The sequence below is a fragment of the Neopsephotus bourkii genome, unplaced genomic scaffold, assembly GCF_033783945.1.
Source record: "Neopsephotus bourkii isolate Nb327-2 ecotype Australia unplaced genomic scaffold, CSIRO-AGI_Nbou_v1 NB_1825, whole genome shotgun sequence".
Classification (NCBI taxonomy): Eukaryota; Metazoa; Chordata; class Aves; order Psittaciformes; family Psittacidae; genus Neopsephotus; species Neopsephotus bourkii.
In genome coordinates, this window is record NW_026902298.1 from 7,530,740 (window position 1) to 7,552,320 (window position 21,581).

Here is a 21,581-nt window from a genome sequence, read left to right on the forward strand (position 1 = left end):
TTTGGTGTTGAACTGCTACTTATCAATCTAACGCTACAGCAGAATAAGCTGTGAAACTTGAGCATTTTTAAGCAGAATCAAAAGCCTGCAAATTAAGACTAACTTTAAAATCAGTGCCACAAACCTTGGATCATATTGGATCTTGATCATATTCCACTAAGTCTGTACTTCTCTGCATGACTTTCAAGCAGTTCAGTCAAGTAACTGCAGTTACCAGTCTAAAGCTTTAGAGACCAATGTGTTACCTGAAACAAGCCCAGCTTGCTATTACTGCTTCCTTTATGAGTTATTCTGTAAACACTAAGTGATTTTGATCTAGATCTAAGTGGCAAAAATGTACAAAATCAAGGACCTTTTAAACAAATAATGTGGCTATTCACAGCTTTTGCCTTCCATAACTCAAGAAGGACCTACAGCAAGTAGAATAGGTACAGAGAAGGGCAACAGAACTTACTAAGGGGACAGAGCAGGGGCCTGGTAAGAACAGTCTAAGTCTTGGGTTCTTCAATTTGGAAGAGTGATCCAAGATTTTTCATCAAGGCCATATAAAGGCCAGCAGATAACACGAACAGAGTTGTTATTCACCATACCCCATGATGCAGGAGGCATTCATTCAAACTACTAGAAGATCAGCTTAAAACAGTCAACAAAAGTACTTATTTCTTACACACCATGGGAGGGAACTCTGGAATGTTTTGCCATGAAAGGCTGGGGTGACAGCACCAGCAAGTTCAAAGAGGATTTAAACAGATGCTTGGACGTAAGGTCCACAGACAGACGCTAATGGGAACATGAATGTATCTACTCTTAACATTCTCAGTTTGAGGATGACAGATGCTGGAAGAGAATGATCACCAGCCTTGTGCTCTGCATAGTACCTTCTACAACTGCTGTCATAGTGCTGGTCTAAATGCATCACTAGTCTGAACCTACAGGATGTCTCTTCCATTCTTATTATTAATCTAAGCACCCAGAGTCCAAAATTCCACTTGCTCACGTTGTAACTATATAAAACTTCCACCTTTGCTTTCAAAAACTGTAACTTATGACAGTAACTTTCTCCCTCTGAAACATCTAAACTTCCTCTTTAAAATCAAATACATATCTTAAAGTCAACTGCATGAAAACGAACTTCAATCAGGAAAAAGTGCCACCAAATGTGAAAGCAGAGCCCCTGTTTATTACTCCTGGATTCACTTGCTTCTTCTAGAAGTCAGCTGACCAGGGAAATATGTCAGGATAAACTTGTCAGAAGAAGAAAGTTCTTCATTGCTAACATTCCATAAACATACGTGAAACCCTGATGGAAGAAAAGCAAAGAAGCAGCTTGGCTTAAAGGCCTACACATTTACAACTGTATCAGGTGTAGAAAGCAGTTTATAATGTGAGGATACTGATGCCCTCCAAGTTATCCCAGTCTGTCCCCAAACTAAATACACTTGGTTAGATCAGTCTGCTGCACTAACATCAACTACACAACAAATTCTACCAGCACTGCTGCTCCTTCCGTAACTCATTAACTCCAACTACACTACTGCATTTAGAATCTTCCAGTCCTGTGGAATTACACTTTCACCTGCTTCAGTTCTTCCTTGCAATGATACTGCAGAGGTCTAAAATGTCTTTTTGTTTGCAGTTCTTGGCACAAAAAAAAAATAATAAAGCAAAGCTGTTCATGTAACTGTAATTGCCCATTAGAGTTTTAGAACTTATTCCTGATTACACCATAATCCTCAGCCACCTGCCAAAGAGAGAAGCAGGCTTGTGAAATTGATCAAAGAAGAGGTTACTATTGGCAGGAAATGGCTGTCTCTAATGTCATACGGCCTATTTTGTGATCACCCTGGTTTCAACAGTTATGTTCTGCCAGAAAATGAACACACTATTTTTGTTTCTACACATTTATGTAGTCCATCAGAAAAATCTTTTAGGAATAGTCTCACACAAACTAGTACATAGAGTAAACCAGCCACACAAGAAATCACAAGCATTCCACCCCTGTAAGTAGAGGCAACTACTGCATCTAGTGTCAGTGAAATCGTTTACAACCTAAGTGTCTGGATAGCTCATGGTGCACCACTTGCTCTTTACTTACGTCTTGGCTCAGAGCCATAAAACTCCTCTGCAGTTCTTTAGCAAATTCCAGATTATTTGTCACTTCCTGGTATTTTGACACCGCATCCTTAAATGAAACAAAACACAAAAGTAAACAATCACAAATAAAAATACATACTTCCAACAAATAGATCACCACATTTTCAGTTCCTCAGTGAGACACAGCATCCCTGACTGAGACTGCAATGATGATAGGTCAAACTTTGATTTTCACTGGCCAAAATATTGAGATCTGTGGTTATCTTTAGGGCCTCTAGTTTCCTAGATAAATAAGCTAAAGCATATGCTTATATATGCTTGTGCCCATGACATGCTGTTTGGCTTTAGCCAGTTTCTGAAAAAAATAACTGGCAGGCCAGCAGAATGGGGGAGAAGAGTAATCTGGCTACTCAAAACTGCTCAAGAGATAAAGGTTTGAGAATTAATGCACTGTTATCTTGAGTCAGAGCCAAAAATACCAAACCGTATACAGAGCATAATGCTCCCTCCTCTAGAAATCTTCATTATTTGCTATTTTCTTAAATCTAATACTCTGATTTGCACCCAAACAACCCAAGCTCCTTAACCCACTTTGCAGTATGAGAAATTAGAGAATCAAATTAGCTGAGGGGGGTGGAAGAACCCAGCAAAGACATTTACACTCCTGCTGTGACTAGGTTAATAATGGGTATGCTTCTTGGTAGAACATTATCCAATAACATCTGAGTGGAAGAAAACGTTAAGGTCCTAATTTCTTTGAAAAGCAAGGAGCATGAACTGGTTTTGCCTCTTTTTTTTTTTTTTAGGAATTTCCATTTGTAATACAGCTAAGAAACTTATATATTACACATGCACATCAGGTGATGTACAAAATTCACCATTCTTAGCCAATTTGTAGAAGCAGAAAATGCAACTGAAACTAACAAACACTTTCAGCATTCTCCAACCAAAAAAGGTTTTATCTTTATCAAGTCTGGCAGTCAGGCTGTAGTCTCCATACAGCTCAATCACAAGCTTCCCTCCTCAGTATGAAATTTCAGTTCTCTTCCCTGCTCAACCAGAAAACTTACTATGATTTATCTTCACAATATGCCATTAAAAAACAAAAATACAGAGTGGTATTTCAGCTTAGTTGGCACAGAAGAAGCAAAGTGAAGCCCAAACAGATGAAGACATCACATGGACCAAGGGAAGCAGCTAATTCTTTAACTGCCAACAGCTGCAATAGTTGCAGAGTACATTTATATCTTTCCTTCATTTTTTTCACTGTTAAAAATCATCAACAAAACATTGCTGATTACTGAGCATCTGAAATTCTCTTTAAGTACCAATATGCATGTTTGTATCACACAACCGAATTTAATTTGCTACTTGCTTCATATTTGCAACTGGAAAACTGCTGTTGAGACAAGCCCTACAACTTCCTACTTTAAGAACCAGCATACACCAAGTCCAGCTTACCTAGAGGTGCACATCTGCTACACTGACAGCTGTGATATACACATGGACGTAGCTTATTTTCAGAGCCCCTGGTGTAAGCTACATCTTTAACTAGACCACACAGTATTTACAAGCTACCACTAAGTGACTAAGCTCCTTAAGTTTTCCCTGGGCACACTTTCTGTGAAGAAAAGGATGATGCCCAGAGAACCTCAAAGGTATCATTTAATTTTTTCAACAGTCCTAGGCTGTAACATTTGCCAATGTTCACCACAGCTTATTCACAAGCTAACCTCAACAAGCATAAAGCATTAAAACATGCTCCTCAACCTAGCCTTTAAGTTCTGATTAACAGAAAACACAGGCAATAAAAAACTGAGGGCAAGTCAGAACTCAGAAAAAATTAGCTTTTAAGAAGAGGAAAGGGGAAATGAAATTCATCCTTCCTTCCCTGCCAAGATCACAAGACAATTTAACAGAGATCTGGTTAGTCTTTTTTGCTTTTTACCAGTTGATCTTGATTCAGACGTTCTCCCTTGTTCATTCGTTCTTGGTAGTCATCAAGTTTACTCTGAAAAGAAAGAAAAATGCTATTACGTAGAGCCAAAATCAAGTTATTGCTTTTTTGCTACTTCTGCTAACAAAATTAGGTAGTGTAATATCACAGTGGGCACAGACCATAACACATCATACAAGCATGGAACTGTCATGTAGAAATACAGAAAAATTGTCTTCTGGGTTAAGAGACAAATCTTTCAACCTTGTTTTTTGGCTACCACAATACATCTTCACAACCAGTCTCAGTTTCTGAGGAAATACGCAATCTTCCTAACAGGGAAAGCACTCTCCATGCACGCTTCCTTCAGTCCAAACAAGAAAGCTGAATACAGTTGAGTCACAGCCCATTACCACTGTACCACTACAATACCAAAAACATGACTGCAGAAAAAACAGTCAGTGCTATTAAGATTCAGGACTCTTTGTAATTGCATCAGTTAAGGTAGTTTTAAAAGCATTTAAAACTGTTTCTAATCCTTTGTGCAAGAATGCTCACCAACAGAATTCATATTAATAGCTCTAAAATACTTTTGTTCAAGAGCATTAAGATTTCCTTCTCATGGGGAGAAACTGAAACAGGAATCATTAGGTTAATTTGCAGCAGGATCAACTCTCTCATCTGTTCAAACACAAAACCATGCAAAACATGGACATTAGCCAAAATCAGGTAAAACTTATGCATGCCCCAGTGACAAGGATTCTACAGGCTAAGTAGAAAGGTTCTTGGAAGAGAAGCCAAGTCCATCAGAATACCATACCCAGCTATTAAGCTCTACATTTTCACCATTTCTGCATTATCACACAATTGTATTTTGTATGAAATTTGCCTTGAGCTTATTAGAAGGAAGCTATTAAATGAATCCTCAATTATCTTCCCCATCTAGCGTAACAACAGCACGAAAAGGAAAGCAATCAGAAACACTTCATTTTGAAGGGGAAAATTACAATCCCCATACAACCACAGTTTTGAGTTTCCATTTGCCACCAACCGGCAGGTTTTTTGTTGTTGGTCTTTGGGGTTTTTTTACCATATTAATTTCAGTTAAAATACTCTTCTGGTATTTTTCCAGTTAATTCAGCTTCTCTGCTCAATCTCAGACCTTTTGGAAAGAACGAAGCCTGTGAAACAGTTTAATAAGAAAGCTCCTCTTATGAAGCATTCAATGCCCAGCATCACTTACTGAAAGACAAAACCACCCTTATGAGACCTGGTCCTTTTGATGTCACCTAGCACCAACAGGAAATTCTACAGATTAGATACAGCACAACTACTTCACCTTTCAGTGCATCAGAGCCAGGAATGGCCTGAGCAAAGTCAAAGAAGTTCCTGAGCTCTGAAACAGCATCACTAGGAATTCTATACTGGGGACTGACACTACCAGGGTAACAGCTTTCAAATGTAGCAGCCACAGTTCCTAATAGATCACAAAAATAGCCCTAAAGAGCATGCAACATATTGGAAATCTACCACAAGCATGAAATAAGGTCGTTTTACTCTTTACATACTCACTTTACAACAAATAAAGACACAGCTGGACAGTCACAGGAGTAGTTTTCATGATTTAAGAGACTGTAGCTGAGCTGTTAAGTTAAAAGGGACGGTAAAGAGCTCTAGCATTGCAATGCCCCAGTGCAAGGCCAGCCAGGTTAACCAACGCCTCCACTGCTTAAGGTAGCTTAAATCCTACAACGAACTGGCTTCACAAAGAAAAGTTCCTACTTGCTCAAGTCACTTACTCCCATGCCGTGGATTACAATTCCTTGGTCACACTGATGCAATTGTTTGTGAAGATGCACAATTAATAGACTGCTAATACCAGCCAGTTGAACAGCACCTACAGAAATGCATTAAAAAAGCCCTAACAATTTCTGTGATCCAATTTCCACATAAACCCATAAACAACAATAGTAAACCAAACATGATGGAACACCAAATTCTAGAATACTATTTAGGTCAACGTGGCTGAAAAAAACACTTACTTCAAAATTACACTGCAAAACACTCATAACCCATTTCAGTGGCTAAGGGCTTAAGCGAGGGAAGAGACAAAAATACCCCAAATAACTGTTTCTGCACGTTTTCCACGCAGCCTTACTTCAGCATCGTTGGTATCTTCAGATTAAGCATACTGTATTAACAATATGCTTAATTCAAACAGTGCATAAGTTTTCTCTTAACTAATCAAATAGTCTTAGGTCTACTGTAAATATGTTGCTCACTTTTATTCAGCAAAGAGAAAGGGCAATACGTCTATTTCTAACCCTTAGGCATAGAAGTTACTTCTATTAACTTTTTCTTCCTTAAAAACATTTATATCAGAAAGGTAAAAGCAGAAGGAAAGCCATTTCAGCTGAAATGCAGAGGACAAGTGAATGTGTATTTAGCTATAGGTTATCACAAATCTTTCAAAGTAAGCAGTTTTCTATCACCCCAAACACACTATAAGGTCTGAAAGCTGCATTACACACAAATATTAAGGAAGCCAAATCCTTTCTTTTTAATCTGTACTGTCAACTAACAGCAATCTAACAGCAGCACCATTGCTCTAAAATAACTGCAGCAAAATTCCTGCTTAGCAACCTACTGCAGTGTCTGCAAGAAGTAAAGACTTTCCCAATTTTACCCCCCCTTACACAGCTCCATCCTCACTCATCATGGATATAGATCCTGAGGCATAAAAGCTAAACCAGCAGAAAAGAAAAATAAAAATCAAGTGGCAAAGTGAGCACATAAATTGTCTATTAAAGTGCTCATGAGTCAGCAGCCCCCAGGTCTGCAGACAGCAAGTCACTGTGCTCCAGCAAAGACATACCTGAAGTATTCTGGAGTTCCCTAGGAGAACAGCACAACATGTTGTTAAGGCTACCTGGAGGTGGAGGCGGAAGGAAGGTGGTCGTGTTCATTGTTTTAAGTATGCCCTAGACTTCATTTTAATAGGAATCCAAAACTGAGTTACTTTATTATGCTAACAGATACTTTCCCCTCACACTCAATTTTCATTACATGCTCTGAAGTGCCTCAAAAATGTTATCCTAAAGTAAGGGGGGGAAAAAAATGTAGTTAGCTTCAAAAAAAATTAGCTTCAAAAGCAATACTGGGTTTAAAAATGCCAGACCACTCAGTTGTGCTGTTACAGTCATTTACAGTGCTACGCTATAAACTGGATCACTGGAATGATCTGACTAAAAATAACCCTTAAAAAAGAGGGCCAGGAGCAGTAGGGAGGCACTATATTTAACCAGATAATGCCAATGGTGTGGTTCGTACCAGTGACAGGCACAAGTATATACAACAAGCTGCAAGGTGGAAGGTAAACTCCCCAGCCAGCTGAAGTAAGCATTTTGTAATGCACACTTCACTACAAGCAAAAGATGGAGGGGACCACTGCAAGTTTGAGGTATCTCAAAAACTGCATGCATTTTTAACAGCATCAAGCAAATAAGATAATCCAAACCTTAAAATAGCTGCCTAATACACTTTGCACTGAAGCAAAAGGAAAGCCAATCTATGATACAGAAGTTTGTTAACATGGTTTATGTTTGTACATCGTATCTGCCCTCCACCACCATCTCCACAGTCATTCATCAGTTTAACTTCGCAGCAATCTGGCCAGAAATGACAATTTCTCAGAAAATGACTATTTCCTCAGAAAAGTAGGCAGAAAAAGAATCAAGAAGGTGAAACACACAAACTGTATCAGTGCAACAAGTGACAGTTCAGCACACACAAACTGTAGTGGAAGTTCAGAACCTCCCAAACCCCACCACAGTTCCCCTCTGGGCACACTTCCTGCTATACACCCACCTAATGAGTCCCAAGAAACTGTTTCAGTCCTGAGTTACAACCAAAAGGATGTAATGAAGCATTAATATCAACACTCTGGAACACAAAGCACTTGGAGGTCTTCTATTTAAACGGAATTTATTTTCAAAGTAACAGTTATAAATATTGCTGTGAGGTTTCCCCAAAGCCTTGTAGGTTTGAGTGTTTAGAAATATCTCCATGCTGTATTAGGAGCAGGACCCATTCCCTCCCAAACAAATAGAGAACTTACGGATTAATGCGGTCTCCAAAATGTAAAGCTTTTAAACTCCAATGAGGTGACTACAGAGATAAAAACAACCTTGCTTCTTCAGTAACCAGAACTAAGTTAAGACACATGAGTGAAACTCAAAGTTCCGATGGCTTCATATATGTATGTTCTCTTTCCGAACCACCACACACTATTTCCTATAGAAACACTATGGATCTACAGGTTGACTATGCTGCGAGAGACCTAAATCTTGTTCTACACATCATTTATGTTCAAAAGCATTTACTTTTCCAGCAGTGAGTTCTAGGAATAAACTGGGTTCCAAGAACACAAACTGAGCTCTCCCAACACATTCTGTGCATCTTTTTGGTCTGAAAGTGTTAACAAAGTACCAAAGCAGAAACCAAAAAACTTAAGTAACCAGAAGATCTTTCAGAGCTCATAGGACTCACCACGTAACAGAGCTCACTATGAGAAATAAACCCTGTGCTACATGAAACACTTAGAACACAGCAAGCTGAAACCAAAAGTACCAACCACCACACACTTTCACAGATAAACCTGCTTGGTTTTTAGATGAAGCAGCCTGGTTATCCAGGCCAGCTATCAAAGAGGTTTCAAAGTAAGATCTGGGCTTTCAATACACCGTTTCAAATGAATTTTACTATTTTTCGGTTTCAAAATCCCATTTAACCTCCTAAGATAAATTTGAAACCCATCTTCTCAAGGAGAACTTCTGGAGACATAAGCCTTGAACCTCCAAGTGGCCCAAATAATGGTGCAAAAGCACTTTAGAGCACCACTGTGATGGGCAACTTGAAGCACGGCATTTCCCTGCTATCATTACCAGCACCTACAATAGAAAACAGATCTCAGCCTTTACTATAGGTTCACAGACATTCCCTGTGGGAAATTCAACATTTTCCTGAACCAAATCAGATCAACTTGAACCATCCATCTACTGTTCCAATGAAAATTCTTGTACAGTTATGACAGAGGCACTTTTCAAGCATTCATTTTTCAACCCAGTCAGGATTACACTTGTTTGGAAATTCAGAGACAGGCTGATAAAGCAACAGCATCTTAAATTACCAGCTCCTGCTAGAATGTGCCACCTTTTTAACTGTACACACCAAGCTCAAGTCATGTCAAGTAGCTCAAGCTAAAATGCTTACTCCGTGTTTACAGTTGCCCAACAATAATCTGTGATCACCTGCCCACACCTTAAAACATGTGTTAGCAAATGAGGTATTTTGTCCCTGACAGAACTCTTGGCTTTAAAAACTGTTTTTACATAACTCATGCTATATTACACAAGTTGAAAGCAAAAATAACTTTGTTTTCATTCCCCATTGTATCAAGACATAAGTTTGATCTATATTCAGCTGGCTTAATTTGGAAAGGTTTGTCCCCCTTAAAAAAGGAACAGGGAGAAGAAGGAAATGCAGGTCTGAATTAAGTATTTCATCCCAGGGCACCTGGGGAGCTAGGAGGATTCTAACCTCAGTCACCTAACAAAAACCCAGAGGAGTCCATGCAGCTTTTAAATTAACTCAGCTTGTCAACATACACTCAAGTTGCACATCTGAAGGTCTGGTAGAGAAAACATCCCTTCAATTCCTCCCTCCCATGCACACACACAGATATCCAGTCATCCCTGAACACAGTGACAAAAAGGACAGCACTCATTTCCAAATTAAAGAGATGAAGAGAGCACAGACATTTCCAGGCCATGTTTTCACATACATTTATAAACAACAATTCAATTTATCCTAGTCCCTTCTAACATAAGCAACGCTCATTCTTTCAAACAATGAAATCACTTTCAGGAAGAGAAAATGAAAGCACAGGCAATAACCCAGTATTGATAGTTCATACAGAAACATTCAAAATAGCAGAGCTTAACTGTAACTATTCCTATTTGAAATTGCATGCTGTATTTTGATGGTCACGTTGTTTTACCCTCAAGAGTTTAGAAGGAAACATGACAGTAAGCCATTTACTTCAACATGTCCGATTTCTTCATAAAGAGTAACCTTCCCTCAACTAAAAGCTGCACACACCACTTATAACCTAAGATGGCACCTCTTACAAAGCAGTTGGATTTTATCCTTCAAAAGCATGTGTCCAAGTCAAGTATATGTTTGTATTCAACCTCAAATACAAAGCTCTCAAAGATCATCTCTACTGCCCTTTGTTATCAACTGCTGACAAAGGGATTAAACGTTCAACTAAGCACAAGTTTTCACTGAGACTGACTGCATTTTTCCTTCAGTCCTGCCTGTGCAGTACTCAGTAAGATTTTACTTTCTGGATGGTTAAAAAGAATGTATTAGTGCAAAAAAAAAAAAAAGATTAAAAATAAAGGGAGTGAATGAATGGTTGCACTTTAGTAATAAAATAAAAATACTGATGCCCATGTGTACAATAAGCTTTGTTTTCAGGACCCTAAGCTTGCAATGCTCTCTTTAATAAACAGGGTTGATTTACTAAAGAACTGTTCATTTTCCCACCAAGGGAGAGGCTCCAGCTTCCAAATTCATAATTCTACTTCAACACACCAACTACTTTTGCAGTGCTAGAGTCCTACTTCAATAAGCTGCAGAACATCTTCTGCCCATTAAGACCTGGAGAAATCTTTGAACTTTAATTCATCAGTGTGAGAGCACACCCAGATTTTCTTTTTCAAGACCTAGCCTTTGTCTTTTCTGTTTTACGCCCAGCATCACATACTCTAAAAAGAGATGCTTTTAAGTCATTTCAATGGAGCATCTTTCAACAGAAGCCACGAAAAAGGCACTTCATCCCCTCTATTCACTTGCTATGTTAAAAAGAGTAGTGACAGCAGCCACTGGTACACAAAACCCTCAACCAAAACCTAGGACCAACATCATCAGTTTTGAGTCTCTTCTACGAAAGTAACAGCTTCCTACATATCCTCCTAATGTATTATAAAAGTTAAATAAGAGTCCATTCAAACAGAATGGAAAAGCGAAAACAAGTGTTAAATTAGGTGTAAATTATTAATCTTAAACCAGGTAAATACTAGAAAAGAAAGCTGACCCACACACCAGTAAGTGTGCTTATCTATTACTTCCAAGTAGAGAATTTATCAGAAGAATGTTTTCCTGCTCATTCTAGTTTTTAAAATGTCCATGTTGAGCACCACAGAATAATGTTTAGAGGGTTTTTGTAGATGTTAGATGCAATTATTTCAAACCATTTTATTGTAGTGAAACCAGTAGAGATGTACAGAAACACCTGCACTCTTCTCAAGCTGAGAACTAGTGGTTTTGTGTTCACATGTATTTGTATGTATTAATGACAAGTTTAAGACAGACATCTTGCCCTGTCTATGCACAAAAGTATTCAGACAAGGACCAAGAAAAGATCCTCCAATTCTAAAGTATCTCTAAAAGCTCCTGGCCTGCTGCTTTTTGTCCTTTCGTTTTTAGAAGACAGGAAATACCACACATTTCTTAAGTGGGAAACTACACTGTGTGTGCATTTACAGGTAAAGCACATGTTGGTTCATTTGCAACTCAACTGTACATACTAATTTATTGCTAATAATTCCACCTTATACAAATGTAGAATACTAGTCTAGACTACTACGATCTGAAGTGTTAGTTAAAGAAATAATACAGGAGCAATTGTGCCTATTTACTTCTAAGAGCAAAACCAGATGGAGGGCTTCAACACAGACCTATTTTTTCACTATCCCCTAATTTTAGCTTACTAATGGAGTGTTTTGGAGTGAGTCTTTAGGCTACACGTATGTTAGTATTTTGCTGATGAACACCTCATGCTCTGCAGGTCAGAAAGGCCTCTGAGGCTCGTTTAATCAAGCAACAAAGTAGGTGCACATAAACCCTAAGTAACCAAGACACCCTTGTATTCTCTGTCACAACTTGAACCGTCCAAGGAGCACGGATTCAGTAGCTATTTCTAAATATAACTGCTGAAAGGCCGCTTCCAGCTGTCCTAAGACTCCCAAAGGGGTGAAGCTGAAGGCGATGAGCACGGGGAGATGAAACAATCCCTGGGTGGGGTGGCCGCGGCCCCCGGCTTTGTGCAGCCTGCTCGCACAATGCAGTTCCGCCGGGGAGGCTGGGGCTGCCTCCGCCGCCGCCATGTTAGCTCCGCTTCCATGTGCCCGGGCTCCAACGGACCCAGCCGCGCCGCAGCCTCTCCCCGCCGCTCGCGCCTCCGGGACACGGAGCGGGAGCGCTCCGGCGACGGCGGAATTAAAGGGGGGAAAGGGGAAATCGGGGCACGTTCCCTGCGGCGAGCCGAGAGCGCGGCTGGGCAAGGCCCCGCCGAAGGAAACAAAAGGCGGAAGGGAGGGGGAAGGGAGCCGCGCCAACGAGGGGTCTCGTCGGCAGCGAAGAGGGGGCCACGGCTGCCGCCCCGCTATGGCCCCGAGGGTCGCGGCCTCTCCGGCCTATACCCACTGGCGGTACCGCACAGGGCAGGGTGGGGAGTGTCTGGCTGGGTCCTGGGGCCGCGGGAGAGGGCGGACGGTAGAAGGGGCCTGGGGACCCCCGAGAGGGGAAGGGGAAAAGCTAGGAAATGAGGCGTTCGCCCTTCTGGAACCTTCCAGCGGGCGGCCCCTGGGGGCGACACCGGGAACAACCCGCGCAGGCCACGGGCTCCTTCACCCATGGCCCGGGAAGGCACGGGCCGAGGGGACCGGCCGCGGGCACAGGGAGGAAAACAGGCCAGGACACTTCAATGTCCCTTCAGAGGGCCCAGAGCCGGGGGCAAGGCTCGGCGAGCAGAGGGGGCCTTCCGGGGCGAAGGGCCCGAAGGGCAGAGGCAAGGGTCAGCCGGGGGGCACAGGGTACATGGGGGAGGGGATCACCTTTTTCTTCTCCAGGTTGCGCAGCTTTTTGTCGATCACTCCCAGGATCTGCTTCATGGCCTCGGTCTGCACCGAGGTGATGCTGCCGCCCGATGCCTGCGGGGCGGCCGCCGCTGCCGGGGCAGCCTCTCCGCCTGGGCCCGCTTTGCCGCTGCTGCTCGCCATGGTGCTGTTGGTAGCCGAGGGCATCTCTGGGAGAGGGAGACACAAGAGACACAGCGAGAGAGAGCGCGAGGCCGCGTTACCGGGGAACGGGCCGCCGCCGGGGACACGCGGGAGGGCGGGCGGGCGCGCGCGCGGCCGCTTCCCCACGCCCAGGGAGCGCGCGCACGCGGGCCGCACCTGCCGGTGCGCGCCCCCTTCCCCCTCCCCCCCCCGCGCAAAGAATTGATCACGTGACCGCGCAGCCTCTCGCACCCAACGGTCATTCCCCGGGGGTTCGGACTTTTGCCACCCCCCGATGTACCGGAGGGCACCGCCACCCTCCTCACCGTGTACGCCCTTGGGGTGGGGGGGGGGAACTCGGTGCTCTGCTCTCTCGCTTTAGTAATGGCCGCCTCAGCCGACTACCGACCCCGCCGCCCGCGCTGCTCCTGCTATTGCTGCACCGCGCTACTAGGGCAGAGAGCGAGGGCGCGCACGACAGCGCCTACGGCAAGGCGGACCGTGAGCGAGCGGCGCAGGGTCCTCGATGCTTACGGGTGTCCGCGGAGAACGCCTGAGCCCGCCCGCCCGCCGAGCGCGCTGCGGTCCCGGCCCTCCCCAGGCGGGAGGAGGCGCTTCCCAGCAGCGGCGCCGTCTGTCGGCTCGGCGCTGACGGGTCTTTCAGGCGCACGGCGGGCGCCCCCGCGCCAGACACAATAGAGGGGCGGAGCGGCCCTGTTCGGGGTTCCTTCAGCTGTCGCCGGCGCCGCGTCCCCGCCGGGCCCGCATCGGGATCCCCTAGGCTCTGCGCCGAGCTGCCTGCCCGGCACCACCTCCGCCATTCAACGCTGCTCATGGGTCAGCCGACGGCTTTGGCTGAGGAGCGGAGCCCTGCCTCGCTGAGGCGGTCTGAGGTAGCGGAGGTCTCCCCTGAGGGAAGCCAGTCGCACCGCTCCCGCCTTCCGGCAGCGCGGCTGCTCCCGGTACAGGCATCACTACAAAAAGCGTTTTCTGCATATTCATGCCTTTAAGGCACGTCCATGTAACTGGGGAGGGTTCCGGAGAGGTGGAGTGCCACAGCTGTAATTGGGCCTTAACTGCGTTTCAGACACTTGGAAACAGCTCGTTTGTCTTTTCACATTGGGTTTCTTGTCAGAGGTAGCTGCATCTCTCTCCAAATACATCCCCGAGTACCTACGTGACATATTTTACACATCTCTGTGACCTAAAGCTGCACCGTCTCTAGCTAGTATTTCATAAACCTATGCTGGCAGCAAATAATTCAATATTAAAGGCATTGTACTGACATAACATTAGTTTTTCCGTGAACAAAAGGACATTTCTGAATGAATGTTAGTGAAGTGCAGCTTAAAAACGAAGTGCCACTGCGTTCAGAAGGCTGGGGAGCTAAATAACATTGGAAAGGTTTTAGTTTTAGTATTTATTCAGTTGTCTTGCTGGAATTAATGGGTGGAAGACTGGGAATATTCAATTCAATTCCCACTATTTTTTTCTCTTCATTCCAACTATGAACATTGCTTCTTACGCTTCTACTTCCCATGTATGCCTGCATTTTCTGTAGCAGCTCAACGCTTTGTTATTTTATATTGGATTATTTGCTTCCCAAATCACCTCCTTTGCATAACAGATTATAAAACAAGTGCAGTGAATCACCCAACATGGTTATTACAATCGAATAAACAAAGTATAACAAAAAATCTCCAAATATTGAAAGCCTGTTTCTTTTCACTGTTCACCAAAGAGGTTTTCTTGATACCATTATGTTTACAAGGCTTAATTTCTGTGCCTTTACTTCTCCAAGCCCCTTACACAGGGGTTGAAATTACCTTTTTCCTAAGTCAAATGCACATTGAGGCCTTTTGACCCCAAAATACAATGCTTTAAAATAATATGGAGTTGTTTCATGCATTTGTATGCGTTTCTTATTACACTGCCATTGCAATGCTACATAAGCTCTAGGGCCTCAACAGCTTAGCCAAGTTTTATGCTAAGTCCTAGGATGCTGACATAGTTTGTACTCAAATCCTGTACTGCTGAAGAGCTAAAAAGATATCTGTGATAAAAGAAAAATCAGAGCTGATGGGAGAATCACAAAATTGCAGACTGGTTTGGGTTGGAAGGGACCTTAAAGCTCACCCAGTCCCAACCCCTGCCACGGGCAGGGACACCTTCCACTTGAGCAGGTTGCTACAAGCCCCTGTGTCCAACCTGGCCTTGAACACTGCCAGGGATGGGGCAGCCACAGCTTCTCTGGGCACCCTGTGCCTGTGCCTCAGCACTCTAATTTGGTGGCAGTGTATTAGAATCTGTGTTGGACCAGAATAAAGCCTGGTCTTGTCCACCAACATGAGATACTTATTCTTCATGGGAAAGCGTAACACAAAACAGCAACTGTTCAGGCTCTCCAAGTAAAAAAAAAAAGGTTGAAAATACTGCTTCTGAGAGCAGTTATTACATGGGATTACATGAGCACTAATTACATGATGATTACTGCATCAAAGCTCTTCATAATTACACTGGATGCCTTTTTGGTTAGCCGGAGACTGAATTGAGACTACTGCTAAGTTTATATGCTAAAGTATAAGTAACTATAAGCAAAGGATTAAGTTCTTATCTTAGGCAGGAACTGCAAAAGGAGGAATTTCATATTATACTTGTTAATTTAGCGTGGGAAAAGCCTTACTAAATTATTTTAACAGACTTTTCCTCTATCATGGTGACTTTGTACCAAAAACATCTGTCACTGTTGTATTACAGCACAATTCACCATCAGCACCGTGCTGCAATCACCCTGTGTAGGTTTCAACCAAATCTCCAGACCCTTCAGTGGCCTCTTGTAGCAGCCTGGGAACAGCTGGAGTATGTGTGGTTCCCTACTCTGTGTCAACTTTAGCAGTAAAGCTTCCAAAATTCCCTCAAAAATAAATGCACACAAACAGGCTGTACTGCATAGTTGATCTCAGCTGCCAAAATACCGTAGAATCACAGAATGGTTTGCATTGGAAGGGACCTTAAAGCTCATCCAGTTCCAACCCCCTGTCACAGGCAGGGACACCCTCCACTTGGAGCAGGTTGCTCCAAACCCCATCCAACCTGGCCTTGAACACTGCCAGCTATGGGGCTCCCACAGCTTCTCTGGGCAACCTGTTACTGAAAGCCCTGCATAACAATTCCCCACCATCAAATAAGAGTTGAGGCCTCAACCTCTTTAAGGAAGCATTGAACCACCTCTGATATGTAAGCTTTACCTTGGCAACTTGTAGCATGACCAACTTGTAATTAGCTTGTGGGTCTCAACCTTTACATTTCTTAGAGATAAGTACCCCCTTAGTTACCATGTGTGGTATGATCTCCTTGTAAATCTGGATTTGGGTCTCTTCTCCTCCTTTGATGTTAGCTGGCTGGTTGAAATCAGGCTTTAGCATAATCATATGCAGATCACATCTTATTTGTAGGGAGCTGGCTTTGTATTTCATGTTTGTGAGCTATGTAAATAAAGGTCAGCTCTGGAGTTGCTGAGTTTGGAGTGACAATTTCTAGTCATACAGAGAGGCAAGAGAGGAGAGAAAGTCATGCCAGCAAACGGGCATGTAGCACTTCCACAAACATGAATTTTTAGACCACAAGATTGCTCAGAGGACGGAGACCTCCACCTCCCTGCAAGCAGTGTGGAGATCCAGATTTAGAAGACACTTAGCCTTGCTCTTTGTGTTCCAGGGAAACGTCTCCTACACAAGATCTCTCTGGGTTTTCATTAATCTTTATTTTGCAACAGCTGTAACTGGAAAGTTTGAATGCACCTTTTCCCTCTGCTTCTCGCTTCCCAGCCCCCAGAAAGACAAATCCAGACACAGATGTATTTAGAATACACACAACCAGACAGTTGTATAAAAAAGATCAGCTGATTGGTGTGATCAGGCCTCAACTGCTGTATAGGTATGATGTGGGGACATAGAGCTTCCTCACTACTGTCTCAGCAGGGTTTTTCTCCTCTGTACCACTTTTCTTACCCCTGACACATCTTCCCAGCCCTTCCCATTCCAGATTTCCTCTCTTTGGCCACCCACTTTGGGACTTTTGACCAAGCCAAGCCTTGCTGCTCCCTCTGTGGAAAATCCTAGAGGGAAGCACAGCTAGTACACTGCCTCATTGTTCTATCTCAAGGTAAAAAGAAAGAAAGTGCTTCTCCCCAGTGTCCTAAGCCAAGCAGGAGGGATATCTCCTGTTAGTTCCTCTTGAGCTTCAAGGATTAGCTGTGCCTCCTTGTAGCTGTGCCTTGTTCTGACCATTCCTATGGAGGCAATCAAATCACACAAGTGGAGACTTACTCTTGTCTCCCCAAACCTGGTACCCCAGCCCTGTGTAGTTCCTCTTGAGCTTCAAGGATTAGCTGTGCCTCCTTGTAGCTGTGCCTTGTTCTGACCATTCCTATGGAGGCAATCAAATCACACAAGTGGAGACTTACTCTTGTCTCCCCAAACCTGGTACCCCAGCCCTGTGTCCTTCCATCTTCTTGTTACCCACTTTTCCAACACCTGTCCTATATCTCACTATCTTTCCCACCCTGCTCCCCCAAACTGGGAACTTCTCTTCTACATTATCTCAGATCTATCCATCAATCAGTTCCTGATTGGTCTCATCGAATGATCTGAAGCTTCATATGCCGCTGAGAGCATGACAGCAAGAGCAGGCATAGAGCTTAAGCTGAAAGCAGATCCTATTCCACCGGTGGTGCAGAGAAAATAAGAAACACCAACTATTACCAACTACTTTCAGTTCCCAGATTCAGCATCCGAGGATTATGATTAGAAAAAAAATGAACCCAAATACTTTGGCTTCTAAAATAGCAACATTTAAACCAGGGTACTGCTGAGGAGTCAGCAGTATCTTTCACATGCCTTTTTGGTTACAAACTAACTTTGGAGAGCAGAACTCTATCTAGAGCAGTGGCAACCCAGAGCCGGAGTCCTGTGTGGGAACAGGAGCCTCAGAAAGAGTTTCATTGTCTTCAGAGGGGCCCACTCTGCAGATTTCAGAGCTGTGGTTCCTCCTGCTTATCATGCAGGTTTATAAAGTTACTGCTTTGCTTTTATTTAGGTTTCCTTTTCCCAAAGGAATTTTCTCAGAGGAGAGGAGAAATTCCCATTCTATCTAAGCCCACAGGCTGGCTAAGTTTCATAATAAAATGAAACCCAGACAAAACAAACCTCTCTGAATAAGGCCTGGAAGCTCTATATATGTTTTTGACTGAATGAAACTGGATTACAAGGTTTGTTTACCACAAATGTTAACAATTGATGTGTTAGCAGCAGGTTAATAAAAATGTAAAAGATACTTGGGATCAAGTGATGACTAATAGTGTGTTTAGTCAAAACCAGCATAATTCCAATGCAATACAGAAAAAATTGACTAAATGCTACTAAATGATAAATTTTCCTACATAGCCATTGATGGGGAATCATTATAAAATGTATTTCTGTGTCACACAGTTCTCTCATGAAGCAATAGTTTGCAGAGGTCTTCAGCTTACAGAAGTAAATAACCGGGCTGGGGCACTTGGCTACACAAACGATATGCAGATTAGATCCAGCATTCATTTTCATGTACAGAGTGCTGAGATAGGAAGGGAGTATGTTCATCAGACACACCAAAGAAGTCTCAATGCTGAAAAGCAACTCAAAACTTCTTAGGGCTTTATATTTGCCTGAATTAGCTGCTTTGAATGGGCCCAGTTTACCACACTATCCAGACTGTTCTGTGCCTCTCCCCACTGAAGGAGGTGATCCTGCCCCTCTGCTCTGCTCTCAGGAGACCCCACTTGAAGCGCTGTGTGCAGTTCTGGTGTCCTCAACATAAGAAGGTCATGGAGCAAGTCCAGAGGAGGCCACGAGGATGATCAGGGGCTGGAGCACCTCCTGTATGGAGACAGGCTGAGAAAGTTGAGGCTGTTCAGCCTGGAGAAGAGAAGGCTGCGTGGAGACCTCAGAGCAACCTTCCAGTATCTGAAGTGGGCTACCAGGATGCTGCAGAGGGACTCTTCATTAGGGACTGTAGTGATAGGACAAGGGGTGATGGGTTCTAACTGAAATGGGAAGTTCGGGTTGGATATAAGGAAGAAGTTCTTTACCGTGAGGGTGGTGAGGCACTGGTTGCCCAAAGAAGTGGTAAATGCTCCATCCCTGGCAGTGTTCAAAGCCAGGTTGGACAGAGCTTTGGGTGACATGGTTTAGTGTGAGGTGTCCCTGCCCATGGCAGGCGGGTTGGACCTGGATGATCTTAAGACCCAAACCATTCTATGATTCTATATAATTTAATATGCAGCTCAATTTGTGAGTGACCAGGTCAATTTGTTGCTTTCATTTTGTTTCCCAGCTGGAAAACTCTTATTGCAAGCTTTCACATAGCAAAATTTCTCCCAGCATGAAAACAGAATAGTGCTGATGTGTAAATCCCTGTGCACTGAGATGAGAAGATGCCTCACTGCAGTCTGGCTCTTGTGTACTTGTTTATACTGACCTGCTTATCTCAGGCTTCATCATGTCATTTACACTTCTTAAGGTAATGTCTATTTTCCAGTACAGCATAGTCAGAAAGGACAAGGAATAACTAAAACCTCTTATACAAAATATTCTTAAGTGGAAAATAAAACTGTGCTTAGTAAACATGACTAAAAGAACTGGAAGCTGCTGTAAACAGCAGCATTTCAAACATCTGCACTTAGCAAGGGACAGATACAAGTTGTGCATTACAGCTCCACTGTACAATGTTTAAATCCTGTTACTGTAACCATGTAGTAAAAGTAAAGGAAATCACAGGATGTTTTGTGATTCTTTTTATATCATATTTAATCTATCTTATCTTTCAAAGCTTCTCAGAAACTACAGTATTCATGCAAGCTGGCTATATTTTAAGGTTCACAAGGCTGCGTGGAGACTTCATAGCAGCCTTCCAGTATCTGAAGGGGGCCTATAGGGATGCTGGGGATGGACTCTTCATTAGGGACTGTAGTGATAGGACAAGAGGTAATCGGTTCAACCTTATACAAGGGAAGTTTAGATAGGATATAAGGAAGAAGTTCTTTACTGTGAGGGTGGTGAGGCACTGGAATGGGTTGCCCAGGGAAGCTGTGAATGCTCCATCCCTGGCAGTGTTCAAGGCCAGGTTGGGCAGAACCTTGGGTGCCATGGTTTAGTGTGAGGTGTCCCTGCCCATGGCAGGGGGATTGGAACTAGATAAGATCCTTTCCAACCCTTACTATTCTATGACTCTATATATTGACCATAATTAAACTTTTTTCTATGTCTCTATCTGCTATTGTAGTGTCTGCCTACCTGTCTCTTTAGAAGATAATAATACAATGAACATTTCTTCACAGTGAAGAGAATTGCAGCTCACAATGGATACTCACATGGAAATGCAGAAAGCCTTTATCCCTGAAGGTATAAAATACCTCCATTCCAGAGGAGAGCAAGAATGGGTTGGTAATTCTCACACTACAGTCGGTATTTGAGGCTCAGCTGGGCATTTTTGAGGAAAAATAATCACAGACCTTATGCTCAAGGTCTATCTGAATAAAATCTAATGGTTGCATTAAACAAGCATTTCCCAATCGGCTGGTGTTACAGCTGCCTTTCAAAGGCAGGTTGTCTTCAGGACTGCCCACTGGCACTGTAGCCCTTTTTCTTCCTGAGTGCTCAGCACTCTTGGAGGCATCCATACATAGGTCCCCAAGGCCATATGCATCCCAGGGTAACTGAACAATTCTTCCACTAAAAATCTGCAAATGCTTCTGCTTGAAAAAGCCCCAAATAAAAAAGCCAGACCAAAACACACATCGCACACCCCCTATAAAAATAATGTAAAAGCAGGTAAAGAGATCATCTACATAAATTCAGATTTATCCCTAATTTTTGCCTGTGCTTCAATAAGGTATTGTTTCAAGTCACTGAGCCTCAACTATGTTGTAGAAGGCTCCTGCTCAGCCTTATGCCCTGCTTGCTGATCAAGACTGGACCTCCTGACTGGACCCTGACTTCTTCCCTCGCCTTGTCTGACAGCCTCTCAATGGAACCCATCACTGTCCCCAGCCTGGCCCCATGTGGGTACCTTGGGTATGCTCTCTGGTCAATGGGGTCACTGCCCCTGGGCTATCCTGGTGCTCAGCTCCTTCCTTTGTGGAGCAGTCCCCAATAGCGTTTACATGACTACACCCCATCACTTTTGGAATGATGCTTTCAGTCATGAAGTGACATTCAAGGACTTTTCAAGTCCAAGGTCTTCAAATCCACCAGGCATTTCCAGTGATGAATGGGTTATAAATGTCTCTGAAGAACAACAGTGCTCTTCATCACACAGCTATTGAGTCACAAACACACAGAGTAAGACCCTACTGCAACTAAGGAAATAAGAAATTTGGGAAGAGCTTT

General features: G+C 43.3%; 1 protein-coding gene across 2 annotated transcripts in view; it reads right to left on the reverse strand.

Moving 5' to 3' along the window:
- The window catches only part of CAPRIN1 (cell cycle associated protein 1), a 33,189-nt gene extending 19,829 nt beyond the window's left edge, over positions 1-13,360 (reverse strand). Inside the window, exons 1-3 of one of the 2 annotated variants that reach the window (XM_061343508.1) lie at positions 12,991-13,360; positions 4,043-4,105; positions 2,096-2,182 (exon numbers count right to left, since the gene is read on the reverse strand). In XM_061343508.1, coding sequence (XP_061199492.1) covers positions 2,096-2,182; positions 4,043-4,105; positions 12,991-13,179 — 339 coding nt within the window. In that variant the 5' untranslated portion in view covers positions 13,180-13,360. The remainder of the gene's footprint in view (positions 1-2,095; positions 2,183-4,042; positions 4,106-12,990) is intronic. The other variant, XM_061343507.1, reaches the window with a different exon arrangement.
- Between the last annotated feature and the right edge of the window lie 8,221 nt (positions 13,361-21,581).